Source organism: Priapulus caudatus, unplaced genomic scaffold (genome assembly GCF_000485595.1).
Source record: "Priapulus caudatus unplaced genomic scaffold, Priapulus_caudatus-5.0.1 Scaffold271, whole genome shotgun sequence".
NCBI classification, from domain to species: domain Eukaryota; kingdom Metazoa; phylum Priapulida; class Priapulimorpha; order Priapulimorphida; family Priapulidae; genus Priapulus; species Priapulus caudatus.
The window spans coordinates 304,246-319,940 of record NW_014577332.1 but is presented as its reverse complement, the minus strand read 5'-3'; the positions used below and the strand labels follow the sequence as shown (position 1 = coordinate 319,940).

Genomic DNA, 15,695 nt, shown 5'->3' with positions numbered 1-15,695 from the left:
GTTTGTGTTTGTGGTTATCCAGAATCTTATTTGTATACTAGGTGTCTACTGTGGAACGTTTGTTGTCTTTCTAACGATACTAACTATTGTATTATTGTAATTTATGATAAATAAAAAATTGACATATAATTCATATAATAAAAGCCAACATTGTTGTATGAATTTTTTAAACATTTTATTTGTGTATTATGTAATGGTAGGCCTATATAAGTTGATTATGAACCACAACACTGCTAAATGTTTTCTACAAGATTCAAACCCATTTGGGCTTTTTCGATATCCGCCTACACTATCACAGTTTTATCATAGATGACAAATCTTATTTTACATTTTGTCGTGGGCTTCCATTCCCGAGGGTTAATGAATTTGCCATGTTGATATGGAATACTCCGTTTACAATAAGCCTCGTCTACATTATGGTAGGCGCTCAAATATTAATTACTATTTTAGTTTTTGAAAACTACTCGCACTTCTGAGCAGAAGCAGTGGTAATAATTTGCTTTGAGAGCATATCATACGAGACAATAATATCTAGACAATGCAAGACAAAGGAATGCATTAATAGAATAGCACGAAGGTAATATACTCTAAATAGCTTCAATAGCCAGAAGAAACCATCTTTATAAATCCTGTATAAGAAAATGAGTAGCCTAATATGTACATGCATATTTTATTGTCCTGGTGAGATTTTAGACAGTCGTAGAGCATGGTCAGTACGTTTGTAAAAGAGCTGTCAACATTGGGAAAATGAGCTGACTAAATTAAAAGTTAAACAACTAAAATTAGAACATAATAAAATACTACGGAGCATGAAAATATACTGAAATTCGTTACATATCCCTATGCAAACACATGCATAAGTATAGCAGAATTGAAACATAATAATGATTATGCTAGCATTATTGTTATTGACTACCCACTGCTGTTTGAACGTTCGTGAGGGTGCGCATGTGCACGTGCATGGCATTGGTATTACTTCTGTGTGTGAACGTGCATGTATAAGACAAAGCACACAGAAATGCATCCCTGCAGAATACCAAATGGGTTAAACAAACAAAAATCAGAACACACGTTCAAATAAATGCCATCACACGATGCGTGGACGCATTTTATAGGTCAATCAACCGTTAGGGTAGATAGTCATGGTTAACGAATGAAACTTTAACACCACCTTGCTGATCACAACTGGCACCTTGTTTTCATGCAAACACGTTGTTCTCAGCATGGCTGTTCGAATTGTGCATTTCAACTCGTTTGCCTTTATACACAAAACTCCTAGGGCTCATACTGACAAGCCACAGTAGAAGAATTCATACTAAATGCAAACATCACCGGAATGTCAATGAGGTATATACTACAATGCCCCTTACAGTCATATATGGTGAATCATCGAATTCCACTATTGTATTTTTAACATATTTTTAGAGGCATATCTCGTAAGACTTATATTAAGTATTACTCCTACACCTTTATTATGGAAATGAATAAACAGGTCGTTGGTGGCACGTCCAAACTACACTGTAAAGATTTGGCAGCTTTTTGATAGACACCATGTGTACATAAGTATTTACTTCAGTATCTAAATGCCATAAAAGGAGCAGTCGTTGCGCTGAAAAGACTTCTGCTAGATTCTCATGCCAGCCAATATTTGAGCTTTCTGCTTTGACTAGGTTAAACGCTCGACTGAACGATACAGTAAGTGCTTGTAACAAGAAAACTGACTTGCCTAATATTGCAGAAAACCAGCAGTGAGTGCGCATTCATTAATTTACACCACCAATACACCCGCATCTAATATATTTACAAGTCCTACTTGTAGCACTTAAAAATAAAGTGCCTTTTAACACTAATATTCGCTGCTTCCTGATGTACAATTGTAACACAGTGCACAAATCCAGATTTGACATGAACATATATCCATACAAATTATACAGTGACTTCGATACATTGTCAAACTCAATGTTAATTCATTGGCTAATTTAGTTAACATATATAGTAATTATAAGCCATTCACTATAACTCACGAATTCTCTCATCTAAGCAAGCGAAACCTGTTTCATTAATCACATAAACTCGTATCGATTCCACAACAAACCAACAGGAAGCCCATGAGTTACGTACGTGTGACTTGCATTCCAATCTTACAACCGATGTCCCATTTTTCATTAATTATTGTGACCTACAAACCGTGACATCCACATGAACCAACCTACGCTTCTCAAGCCAGCCGAGTCCTCGCGAATTCCACTCAATTCACTTACGAAGAAAATCTGGGAATCGACTACGTTCGTAACTCCGACACTTCCTGCCTACTTCAATCGCAACTCAACCCCCGGTGGAACATTTCCTTTACGAAGGACAACACTATACGAGTGATCACCGCCGTACGACAGCAAGCATGCAACGTCAGTACGAATGACTGCATCTAATTGCATTAAATTTGCAATGCTCCGGCGCACCTAACGCCCCACACTCAACAAAACACACAGTCGACGGCACGTGGAGCATTGCGCACGCTCAGCGCTGGGGGAATAATCTCTTACGACAACGAATGATATATTACTCTCCAGTCCGTCCGCTTCTTGCGTGCCGTCATGGCCGCCGATCAGCCCACGAGCAACGGTTCGTCCTCACCGTGTATGCTCTCGATCAGGTCGTCGTCGTCGTCGACCGCCGCCATGTTGATTAGAATGGCGTACCCACTAGGATGATCTGCCTGCACGGCCTCGTCGTACGGCGGCACCGGCGATTCGGGAGGAAAGCTAATGAGGGGCTCGTTATGGCTGCCGATCGCCTGCTCATACGTGGGCACCTCGTCTGAAAGGGAAACACACGTTTTGTATATCATCACAATATTATGAACACACACATATTACAAGCATAAAAAGCCCAATTTCGTTGTTACAGAAATAAAATCGAGCCGACGTTATTAAAAAAAGAGAGTATCAAATAATATCGTACATGTATATACCAGAAATGCACAATAGTTTAGATGGACTAGGTAGTGAATAACGTCACACGATTAGATATATAATATCAAGAGTACTTAATAGATCTCTATTATGTACTCTTGATAATATTATACACATCTCGTGTATATATAATTTGGTTGTTTATATTTAGTGTTATATAATTGTAATTATAAAGTTGGATAAGTTGAGTCCTGCACAGTAACTAACCTGGAGGACAAACTGTATTCGTCATCGCATCACTATAACTGGGTGGACAACCCTGTATGGCCATCAGCGTGCTGACATCATCTTCTACATCATCCCACAGAGGGAAGCACCGTCTGTGTTGTGGAGGATATATCGAATTGCGAACCGTCTGAAATGATAACCATCGTAACAGAATTCAATCATTTTTATATGCATTTAAAACAGTGATACCATTTTTTTAAGATTGAACTGCATGTATAACAGTAATAATCGAAAGTTTTGCAATCATCCCCAAAGTCAAACGGCTCTCTGTATTGCAGCAACCAGAAAGCTCTATGATCGTCAAGATTCTTCTATCACCATATTCTATCACTTAGAACAACGGAATTAGCTAATGAATGAGGTAGTGTATACTGCAAGTGAAAATATGGAAATATGAAAAAAGAAATTATATAAACAACAACAACAACAATAATAACAATGTTTAAAAATAATAATAATAGTGAATATGCAATGCTTTATTCATTACACACTCACTGTGTATGCAGACAAATAATGGATTTCATTAGGAATAGTGGTGCCTTTTGCATTGCACATATAGTTGGCCAGAAAGAAGCCTCTAGGGTTATATTCGACCCTGAAGCAGAGAACATTGCAAGCCTTACTCTGGAGCTGGGATAGTTGCGAGGCTTTACCCTGGTGAAAAGAACAGTGCAAGCCTTACCCTGGAGTAGGGAATATTGCGACCCTTACCCTGAAGCTGAGACGGTTGCAAGGCTGTACCCTGGAGCAAGGAACATTACAAGCCTTACCCTGGAGCAGAGGAACACTGCGAGACTTACCCTGAAGCAGCGGCGCTGCACGAAGCTCATCGTGACGACGAACGCGAGCAGGATGATCACGCTCGTCGTGATCGAAATGACGAGCGTCTTGTTGACGACGTTGCTCGAGAACCAGCCGCTGTACTGGCGCTGGCAGTACGGCTGCCCGACCGTCCACAGTCCGCTCATGCACGTGCGCGTCTGCGAGCCGACGAGGGTGTATCTGCAACGTGCGCAGAATGCAAACGCATGTGCGTGACCCACCCACTGATGCCGGCACGAAGTGATCAGGTCCAAGCAAGATCAAACACAACATGGAAACCAACGATACGAATGAGAGGTAAATGCACAGATCTAAAAACTTTATATATATATATGTATATACATATACAGTACACAATCTATTCAACGAAACCCTTGGGACCACACACGTTTCAGAATTCAATATTTTTTGTGCATGTTCACAAAATCTCGTGACCCACGAGATTTCGATTCCAAACTTTAAAAAAGAGAACTGCCATCAGATCTACGTTCTACGCGATCACGGACATTTCCACGCGAGTCACGCCGCTTCTCGCGCTCCGCCCCTCCCCCGTCTCCACCGCCTACTCGCAGCGCAGCCCGCGTGGCTACCTGTCGTTGCAGAAGTAGCGCACAAGCATGTGGCCGTGCTGGTCGTTCTCGGTGATGATCCAGCCATTGGGGATTGCGGCGGGAGCGCTGCACGCGGACACGGGCATGCACTCGCCCGACGCGCCGCCGCTCCAGCTGCTGTTCTGCTCACACTGCTTCGTGCTGGCGCCGGCCACGCTGTAGCCCTCTCCACACTCCAGCACAACCTGAACAGAATCAGCAGAAACATAATGTGGTATAATAATAATAATAATAATAATAATAATAATAATAATAATAGTAATAATGATGATGATGATAATAATGATAATGATAATATAAATAATAATAATAACGTAATAACGAAAATAACAATAATATAATGTGGTATTATGCTAGTCCTGATATATATATATATATCATAGATTTTCCTGATGCATGAAACAATATTCATATGTGCTGCAGTAGGCCCAAGAAATCCTTGCATTTTTTGCAAAAGCTACATTACTTTCTTTAGGTACTATTATTGCTATCATAGATCATTAAAATTCCCTCCCCTCGCATCTTCTTAGACAGTTAGAAGATAAAATGTTCTATAATATTTTATATAGGGCATAGCAAATCTGACACATGATGTACAGCAAAGAAACCTTTGACATGCTGCAAGAAACAAATATCTAAGGTGACCTTCTGACACCAGGCGCGGATTTAGGCCGGTTTGCACCGGTTTCCAAAAACCGGTCACAGGCCTCAAAATTCACCAGAATGCACCAAATATAGCCTCATTTTTTTAAATTCCCGGGGGGGGCATGCCCCCGGACCTCCCTAGCTGCAAAAGAAGATATGGAAACTGGTCACCCAAACCCTCTGGATCCGCCCCTGGACACATGTAAGAGACTTAGAGCATTATATATGTTTCACAATCAGCTTATACAATTATGCAGTGCCTACCAAATACATGAAATACACGTCCAACACAACAGAATATAATTGCATTACAGCTAACTTCATTTCTAATTCTATAATTCTATATTCTAATTTCTAATAATTGATATCTGCCATTTTCTCACGCTATGAAGCTATTACAGTCTGTAAAAGAATGCTAATCTGACTCCCGGCATCATAGCAGGAAGATAGCAGCCTACGTTTGTGTGCCATGAGAGCAGTGTTAGGTACGGGGGCACACCGTGATCTCACCCGGAAATACGTGGTCATGCATGGGAAGTGGGACAACACTACATGCGTAATGAACGCATGAACTGACGCACAAACTATTACGCCATCAGCAGGATGTTACTTATATAGATATGCCTCAGTAAGAGGTCAGGCTACTTCGCGTTGGATCAGTGTGTATGTGTGTGTGTGTGTGGGGGGAGGAGTGCTTTTAGTCATTGAAGGAGAGTTTTGAATCACAATAAAATTAACCACGTTTCCACGCACTTTCCTAATCGTGCCACACTAATACTATAATAATGAAGGTACTTTAGTTTCTGACTGTGTATTCTCAAGTATTGCATATCAGAGCAGGAAATCCTATATCACGTTTAGTTTCATTTCCTTTTATAACTTCTCTCCAATTGGCTTTCAGTGTTAGGGGTCAGGGTGTGAGGGGGGTCGTTTGTATATTGGGTGGGGAATCACTCTGTGCACTGAATGAAACACCTTCATCATTATAATTGGTGTGCAGGTATTTCCTCACTTTTATAGGTGGGTAGAGGGGGCTTCACTGGTCCGATGGGTGGACAGGAACTCTGGGATGCTGTGATGCTGGGTTCGCATTAGGACGATTTTTCACATAAAACTACTCAGAAGGGTCTGCTAACTACCTAATTCCAAACTATAATTTCTACAAAATATGAGTCACATTGAGAATTTCTGGTTGCAATCCTGGATTGTATACAATGGCTGGTTAGGGATGATATTCTTTAGTGCAATAGATGGGTAAGGGGGTAGCTTGCTATGCGGGGTGGATGGGTAGGGACTGCATTGCTTGGTGCATTGGATGGAAGTAGGGCAACTTTAGTAAATGGGTTGAGGATTCGTTTCCTTGGTGAAGTGACTCACCATATATCACCATGTTTGTAGTAGGGTTTCACAAGCATGTAGGTGATGTGGGGAGGAGCATGAGGTGGGCGATGGGGAGGAGCATGAGGTAGGTGATGCGGATAGACAACTCACCATTTCACCGTGTGCGTAGTGCGGTTTCACCGGCGTGTACATGCCATGTGGAGGAGCATGTGGCGGGTTACACCTCAAATTCCGCCAACACTGTGGTGGAATTGTGTCGGGACTCCACACGTGGTTTTCCATGTCGCCTGAACATTCAGACACAATGAGAATTCTAATCGTTAGCACAAAAGCAACCTAAACGCTCGCGCACATTTTCTGCTATGCTTATTTTGCACAATAATTATTACACTAAAGGCACATTTTACTGGTTACTCACTAACCTGGGGCGTTACTAGCTTTACATAATGGCACAGAAACTTTAACATAATTAGGGTCTTTGATTACATTTAATCGAATAAAATGATTACCAGTGTTTATTATATTGATATTATAGTAATTACCAGATATACTTACACTTATAGTAACTACTACCAACCAAGATGTAATCAGCGTGACAATAATAGCGGTAATGTTGTCTGCAAGAAAACAAATTTTCAGGAAATAACTAGAATGATTAGCCTCGTTCACACAAGACCTCGTATTTATGAAATACGGTATTTGCGAAATACCGAATCTGAGACAAATACGCGGCCGAGCGTTCACACGCTGATTCGTGGCTCCAGAAATACGGTATTTGCGAGCTGCGAGCTGCTTTAAACAATCAAGCGAACAATGCGAAATAAACAATGCAATGCGCACCAACTGCCGATAAAATACGTAGACTGGTCCGCGCTCGACAGTTCCACTCGCGTTACGCTCGAACTGTCGAGCGCGGACCAGTCTATAAAATACGCGGCTTCAGAAATCCGGTATTTAGCGTTCACACGAGGAAATGCGCAGTCCAAGAGATCCGGTATTTGTCAAGCACGGCAAATTATTCGGGGTCTGGGAAGCCGCGTATTTACATCAAATACCAGATCTGTTTAGATACCGTATTTCTTGGACCGCGCATTTTGCCTCGTGTGAACGCTAAATACCGGATTTCTTGCTACGTGTGAACGCAGCTATTGTCCCAGAGAGGGACTAATAATACCCCCCCCCCCCCCGCTTCGAGCTGTTATGGTGCCTGTATGTGTATTGTATAATTTTTCAACGAACGGCTTTATGGGAAAAATTAGCTGGCACAGAAGGTGCAAGCAAATGCAGAGTAAAACATGGAAAACATCAAGCACATAGACATGCACGCACGCACACACAAACACACATACACACATACACGCACACATACAGAGACACACAAAGAGGAAGGAGGACGGGAGAGAGGGAGGAAGGGAGAGAAGGAGGGAAGGAGGGAGATAGAGAGAGACAGAGAGAGAGATGGATTATAACCACATGTGGGGCTGTTATATGTGCGCTTATCTGAAGGGATACAGTGGTTGGAATGCGTGCGTACACATGGCGATGATACGTTTTTATACAGCGGTTGGAATGCGTGCGTTGTTATGCAGGTGAAGACGTGGGGAATAATGCACTAGATGGCGTCAGCATGTCATATATAACCAAATGGGTTTATTTACGAAAAACCGCCATAAATCTTTCCGAAAATGTCGGACGCAAAAAATTCATCGCAAGTGTACAACTACATTGGGTACTGGTGATGTGTACAAAATATGGTTGAAATCGGTCCAGTATTTTTCGAGGAGATCTGTGCACAAGTCTGGTGGCGGACAGACAGACAGACCGACCAAGTGAAAACAATATACCCCCCCCCCCTAACTTCGTTGGCGGGGGTATGATAAATGAAATGTCTTCCAATAAAAAACACGGCGATCAGAACTCAAACTAATCGATTACATATTAAATTTCACACATGCAAATGGCGCGACGCTTCTCAAATATTTTTTATCTCGTGCCTTTTACGTGAAAGAATGATTTTCTATCAAGAGATGCCCACATGCACTTCCCACATGACTGATAACAATACCAGGGTTAGAAATTAACTTTTGAACATGGGAGTCCAACGGACTGGACTACCTACCCTCAAAAAGAGGGAGTCCGCAGCAAAATAAGGGAGTCCGCAGCAAAATAAGGGAGTCCGCAGGCTGAGGTTCAAAATTAAAGATATTAACAATAATGCATGTGCTTATTTTTAAGATTCATGCGGTTGCATGTCTGCCAAAATCTCTTTGGACATTTGCTGAAAAAATACGGTAATTCCACAAAGCTGTGCTCCGGAACGAACTAGTTAGTATGGTAGAATTTTCAGGGAGTCACACAGGCTCCTGTGTATGTCAAATCAGGGAGTCCGACAGTAAATCAGGGAGTATTTGACTCCGGACTCCCGTTAATTTCGCACCCTGCAATACCATTCGGACGTCACAAAAAACATAAATACGTAGTGGCGTTTTTTACTTCACAGCAACAATAGGAACACAGTGACAACTGCAGGCACTAGCATGTACCGACATGATAGACCGACGCGAACAGAGGGGAGGACACCTACTCTTTCTGGTGTCCGTGCTGGGTGGCCGCAGGCTTCCAGAAACCGTTCGGTATGTCCGGCGGCCGACTGCACAGCGCGCTGCACTTGGGCGGCTGGCTCAGCCATTCGCCGCTGGCCAGACAGAAGGACATCTCGGACGCCGACGATGTGTTGTGTCCGACGAAGCTGCAACGACAAACGTCAAATGTAAGCTCTCCACGCTCTGCACCTTAGGGTTCTCTTTGCGCCTTTAATGCATGTTGGATCTGACATATCTTTAAAGCCATGGCCAATTTTTTTTAGGAATGAAATAAGAAGTCCCATTGGTGCTAAAACTAGCCTAGGTGTGCAAAAATCTCAAAAATTTGTAGCCACTACTATTGATGATTAACCATTAGTTTATCCAATATAGCATAGCATCTTTCACTGCGCACCTGTATCCCTTGTCACAGAAGTATATTACGACGGTATCTACATCGACGGTATTATCACTGCCAAGTTCACTGCCAGACACGTTGTAACTGCCATGCGGATCTTTGTGCGGTAATACGCACTTACGTTTCTGAAAATGTCCCAATCACAAAGAATTACTAGTATGATTACTACCATGCTAGATTAAATAAAAAAAATACCTTTTACTATAATTTTTTACCACACTGGATTAAATTTAAAAAATAACATTACTATTTTTAACTGTTTAATATCATTCGCTATCCACTTACCTCGACTGATGTGCAAACCGGAACCTTTCCTTCAGTGTCCAGCCAGTTTCCATCTACCTGACACCTTACTTTGGCACTTCTCACACCAGTCTGCAAGATTACGCACAAGACTCTTAACTTTGATTATGTTCTGCACAACTGGCATTTCACATTCATCATTTCCATATTCCCGATACACTGTATACATGTACAAAACCAAGTATAATGAATTAGAATGGAGTCACATCTCCTTACTACAACCATTGCATGCAATGTGAGTTACATAAACATGACACCACCTAACCCATATCTAATGACTGAGTAGACAAAATATTGAATACAAATACTTACAGATAAATGATAGCCATCATTGCACTGTAAAGATACGTGTGCTCCAACATGAAAGATTGCTGATGAGCTTGTACTAACTACATACCTATGTACAGTTAAAAATGTTACCCAATTAGAAACAACTATATGTAATCACGTCTCATAGATATTGCCCAGAAAAATCAGCGTACAGTGAGGCCCGGGCTATATTTCATCACTTACAAACATCGGGCCTAACAACAATGCTGCGTTAATTGTTTTAATATACACCAGATAATTTATGAGTAGATAATAATTGAGTTCACGAGTTCAGAACAAGTGATTGCACTTTGGAAGCCATTATGGTACTAACATAAGAACTCACTGTATTCAGAATCACAAGCTGTGCACGTATAACATGCAGCATTACTATGCCATGCTTACCCATGGCGCAGATAGGGTTCACTGCATGTTGTCTCACTTTTACTGCTAGCGGTGGCAGAGGCAGTTTGTACACAGGCATAGTGATCACCTACGACAGTCTTTCCAGACATGTAATATATATCCAGTGTATCATCCACAAATAACCTGAAATGTGCCAAAACCTTTCTTATTTAATCTTAGTATATTTCTTACCTTATTTATAAACCTTATTATTAACGAAAAACACCGCGTAAGAGTCCAACAACTGAATGACTACTTTGTATATACATTAATAATATGAGTTATAAGAAATAGAAAAGCTTTAAAAATCACAATTATCACAGGCCCTACAATCTAGCGCACTGACACGACACAGCCAACATATTATTTTGTACGAACCACGATGCTGTATTTATCAAAGCTTTCCTATTTGGTAGAATACGAGTTCTCTGTTGACTGGATTGTAGCTTAAGATTGTAGATTAAGAGAACAGATTTCATTCAACATACCGTAGGCAACTTCGACGGTACACTGACACAGATTTCCCAAAATATTTGAGGTGGTATGACATTTCACACACGTACAAGATTCTATCTCCTGGACTCAAAATCACAGATGCACTGTCTGTGGAAAAAATTATTAAAGATACATATATGTAAATTTATATATTTTAAATAACAGACGAGTAAATAATAAACAGGGGCAACAGACGTCGGTCTATTGTACTTTTTCGATAGTGACAAAGATAGAAATCATAATGTTATGTACAGCAAAATTTACTATCATTAAAAGGAACATATGAAACTTTTCACATATGTGAATAATGCATAGATTGACTCCACAGCAAAATAATGATGGCAAACCATGCAACTTGAACATACCTGCTAACGAAAACAGGTCTTCTGTATGTACATTTGGACTTGTTCCTCTGAAAAATAATCGCCAGTACATATATTAAATATTCTGATAAGGGTGCGATACTGAAGAGAAGTTTATCCAAAAAGAGCTGGAGGAACCTTCTAGAGGAAAATTATTAAATAGTATGAAAAGCTAAGAATTTCACAGCAATATTACAAAACAATAGCCTCGTTCACACGAGACCTCGTATTTATAAAATACGGTATTTGCGAAATACCGAATCCGAGACAAATACGCGGCCGAGCGTTCACACGCTGATTCGCGGCTTCAGAAATACGGTATTTGCGAGCTGCGAGCTGCTTTAAACAATCAAGCAAACAATGCGAAATAAACGATGCAATGCGCACCAACTGCCGATAAAATACGTAGACTGGTCCGCACTCGACAGTTCCACTCGCATTACACTCGAACTGTCGAGCGCGGACCAGTCTATAAAATACGCGGCTTCAGAAATACGGTATTTAGCGTTCACACGAGAAAATGCGCGGTCCAAGAGATCCGGTATTTCTCAAGCACGGCATATTATTCGGGGTCTGGGAAGCCGCGTATTTACATCAACCAGATCTGTTTAGATACCGTATTTCTTGGACCGCGCATTTTGCCTCGTGTGAACGCTAAATACCGGATTTCTTGCTACGTGTGAACGCGGCTAATAGCTAATTACAACATTATACATAGAATGTACTTTTATACAATGTAATAATCTGCAACAGATAATGTAACCACATGTATGCTTAAATTCCATATACATAAACACACTTACCTTGTTAAAAGTACCTTCCCATGCTTAATAGCTTTTGGACCAGAATATATACACCCGTGTAAAACACTAGCAGTTGTCATGTTTGTTTTTGTTGAAGGTGGTATAGTACTTATTGCTGACTCTGCATATATATGTATGATGGTGATATATAGCCATGCTGCAATGCAGACTAGGTGTTGTTGACCAAACATCTGCATTATTCATGCTATTCCAAACATGTGTCGCCGGTCTGGAATATTCGTTGGCTTCTTCTATAAAAAAAAGAAAAAAGTTAAGAAACAAAAAAAAGAATGTGCCCGTCCAATGTATGTGCATGCACTAGTGCCACTACACATACAGAATGTTGCATAGTTTGATATATTATTATTATTATTATAATTATGGTCCGTGTACATCCATGCTTCATTTTTGGATCCACTGCGATACGCAGTGTTGATCTGTCGATTTGATCAACCATAGGTATAGAATACAGGATCAACTTGTCTCCTCGTCTTTGTTGTAGTCCCTTGGACTTGTTGTGAGGTTATGACTATGAGGTTATAACTTATACACACTGTCACTAGTGCATCATATGCTTAATACAGATTATTCCATGATTTAATTAATTGATATACACACTTCCACTTCTACATGGTACGGTACACTACACAGTACACTAGCTGCCAGCACTCCTAGAATTAGGAGAAACACTATAACACCACAGTTACAATGAACACAGAAACACTATAGATAATGGCCCTGTCACACCTTGACGATTTAGCCAGCGTATGCCGATGTATCAAAAATTTCTCTAAAACGCTGGCATACGCTGAACTATCAATGTTTTTTTAAATTTTGGTCGTATACATAGCGTATTCATAACGAGTTGGACGTATACATAATGTATTAGTAACTTATATAGAACGTTTCAATAACTTATAGATAACTTATACCAACGAATGCTTAGCGTGTTGCCGGCGTTCACAACTTATGCCTAATGATAGTCAAACTTATGCATAGCGCGCGGCAGCGTATCGCTGACGATCACGTGTTCGACCTCTTCTTCTCCTGGCTCTATTGGCACGCAACTGGTACAGTGTCAAATCGATGAGGTCATGCTGATGTTGGAGGACAGCTAGTAGGTATTCTCGTCTCAGCCTTGCCGGATCCTCCATCTCTTGGATGACATGGACATCTGCTTACCATGGAGTCTTGAGGAGTACTGACGGGTTCCTCCTGTGAACCCCATTTTTATATACCAATTCCCCTAAACGCTGCCAATACGCCATTATACGGTAGCTGTAAGTTAGAAACACGTTCAGTAAGTTCTGTGGTCGTCCGGAACACGTCAAATACGTCTACATACGTCAATATGCGTTGGAGATATAAGTTCGATATAAGTTACACATAGGTTCAAAGCACATTACTCATAGGTTAGAAATAAGTTTTGGGTACGCTAGACATTATCTCGACGTATTTCGACTTATGAGTAACTTACAAGTAACAGAGTGGCTATATGCTTGGCAGCCGGCATATATCTGACGGCTGCCGGGCACGGTCTTCGATTTCCTAAATGCCCGGCAGTTTTTAATTTTCAGCGTTATCTCAAGTAAACAAGGGTTAGGGTTAGGGGTAGGAACTGCCGGGCATTTAGGAAATCGAAGACCGTGCCAGGCTGCCGGGCATATAGCCACAGCGTACAAGTAACGTGTGTCAACGATCGCATAACTTACCTACAACTTATGGCCCGCGTATGCGGGACGTATGGGCCATACGCTGGCATGTTAAAAATTGTGCATGCAAAAAAATTTTCAACGACCTCGCCATACTACACCGTATACAGCCTATACTGCCTACCAGCGTGCTTCAGCGTGCGCCTATAACTTATACAAAACTTACCCATAACTCATTCGACATACGCCAGCGTTTTAGAGAAATTTTGATACGTCGGCCTACGCTGGCTAAATCGTCAACGGTCAAGGTGTGACAGGGCCATAACTTAGCTCCAAGAAACGGTATTGCTAGGGTTAGAATACCATGTATGTATAGAAAATCGAATTGTACCGAATGTATAGACAGTCTGGTCGGGCTTAGCCCGACCAGGCTGTGCGACGGATTGTAACCCTAGCAATACCGTTTCTTGGAGCTAGGTCGGGCTAGGCCATAATTAAGTAATAAATAGTACATGTAACATTAGCTCTAGTACTATAGCCCGCTTACATTAAGTTGATTAACCGCCGCTGGCAGCGGCAACTGTACGCGGACTATAGTCACAGGCACTTGAAGCATATCAACAGTAAACATACGCCGCCGCCATCGCGCGTACACTGACACATATATATTAAGTGTGTATATATATATATGTGTGTGTATGTATATATTAAGTGTGTATATATTAAGTATATATTAAGTTATACACTTAATATATATGTGTCAGTGTACGCGCGATGGCGGCGGCGTATGTTTACTGTTGATATGCTTCAAGTGCCTGTGGCTATAGTATAGTACTAGAGCAGAGCTAATGTAACATAGCCTAGGCTATATTATTAACTAAGTATAGCCTAGGCTATAGTATAGCCTATACTAGCCTACACAAATACCCGTGTTTGTAAGTTTACGTTGAAATCTAGTTAATTTACGCCTAACATGCGTGTTATTCGGGCAGCCTCGCCGCATGTGACCATCACCTGAGTTTTCCTTTTCACATACAGTACTTCAAGTTCCGTGTGTTTTTCTTTTTGTCTACAAAACAAGCTGTTAGCTACCTCATCCGTCCTTGTGAAAACGAATGCTATTACTGTACTGAGTGATTGATGTTTTGACATAGTTTCTGTAGATGGGCTCTGTAGACGTTTCGCCCACGCATGGGGTATGGAAAAAATAATATTACCTGTCTTTACCCCGCCCTACTCAGTCGTAACAAAAATTATTAACAAGGAAAAGCCACCGTAAAACAATATATACAAGTAAGAATACTAGTAATAAAATTAAAGTTCTATATAAAATATCATGTTTTACTATATACGCGCATGTGTATATATATTTTTGCTGCAATTGATGACAAATCTAAGATCAGACTTGTCGTTACCTCTGCCCTAATGTGTAAAGATGGACCAATCAGACAAGTGCGTTCTTTTGAGATGTGCCAAATGACGTAATTAATATGTCAGCGCCCAGTCCAAGTCGCGAGAGCATGATATTGCACCATCAGTGTAATACACAACTATTTGTTAGCCACCACGAAGGTCTTAAATCTCAGGCGATACGACAGTAGGCCTATCATTGCAGTTATGATGTCTAGTTCATTTGTAGAAGGGCAGTTTTCAGATGCTGAAGAAAGGTAAGTCTTATGCTAAATAATAACAGAGTGGCTATATGCCCGGCAGCCGGCGTATATCTGACGGCTGCCGGGCACGGTCT

The 15,695-nt window shown here is 41.1% G+C and overlaps 2 protein-coding genes across 6 annotated transcripts in view; one reads left to right on the top strand and one right to left on the bottom strand.

Annotated features, from left to right (window-relative positions):
• Window positions 1–150: 150 nt before the first annotated feature.
• Window positions 151–15,184, bottom strand: LOC106808381 (coagulation factor XIII B chain-like). 5 transcript variants are annotated; one of them, XM_014811081.1, is made up of 15 exons: window positions 14,963–15,184; window positions 12,297–12,547; window positions 11,497–11,543; window positions 11,125–11,239; window positions 10,637–10,780; window positions 10,235–10,319; window positions 9,905–9,994; window positions 9,617–9,744; window positions 9,204–9,368; window positions 7,175–7,236; window positions 6,770–6,906; window positions 4,613–4,818; window positions 4,001–4,202; window positions 3,180–3,327; window positions 151–2,817 (listed from the first exon to the last, which is right to left on the bottom strand). In XM_014811081.1, exons 2-15 carry the CDS (start codon window positions 12,491–12,493, stop codon window positions 2,606–2,608), a joined length of 1,938 nt encoding a protein of 645 aa, XP_014666567.1. In that variant the 5' UTR covers window positions 12,494–12,547; window positions 14,963–15,184; the 3' UTR covers window positions 151–2,605. The 5 variants fall into 5 exon arrangements, with proteins under 5 accessions (XP_014666567.1, XP_014666569.1, XP_014666568.1 ...); XM_014811083.1 differs by having other exon boundaries at window positions 12,297–12,544; window positions 14,963–15,156; XM_014811082.1 differs by having other exon boundaries at window positions 14,876–14,964.
• Window positions 15,185–15,412: 228 nt separating this feature from the next.
• LOC106808385 (serine/threonine-protein kinase RIO1-like) overlaps window positions 15,413–15,695 on the top strand; it is a 13,772-nt gene continuing 13,489 nt past the window's right edge. The window contains exon 1 of the mRNA XM_014811087.1: window positions 15,413–15,615. Coding sequence (XP_014666573.1) covers window positions 15,566–15,615 — 50 coding nt within the window. The 5' untranslated portion in view covers window positions 15,413–15,565. The remainder of the gene's footprint in view (window positions 15,616–15,695) is intronic.

What these genes read in the sequence shown, in the direction of transcription:
- LOC106808381 (XM_014811081.1), bottom strand. Translation starts at nt 12,493, where the DNA reads ATGCAGATGTTTGGTCAACAACACCTAGTCTGCATTGCAGCATGGCTA. An exon ending in TACCGTCGAAGTTGCCTACG is followed by an intron (nt 10,781 to 11,124) that starts GTATGTTGAATG and finishes GGCACATTTCAG; the next exon opens with GTTATTTGTGGATGATACAC. An exon ending in ATGATGGCTATCATTTATCT is followed by an intron (nt 9,995 to 10,234) that starts GTAAGTATTTGT and finishes GTAATCTTGCAG; the next exon opens with ACTGGTGTGAGAAGTGCCAA.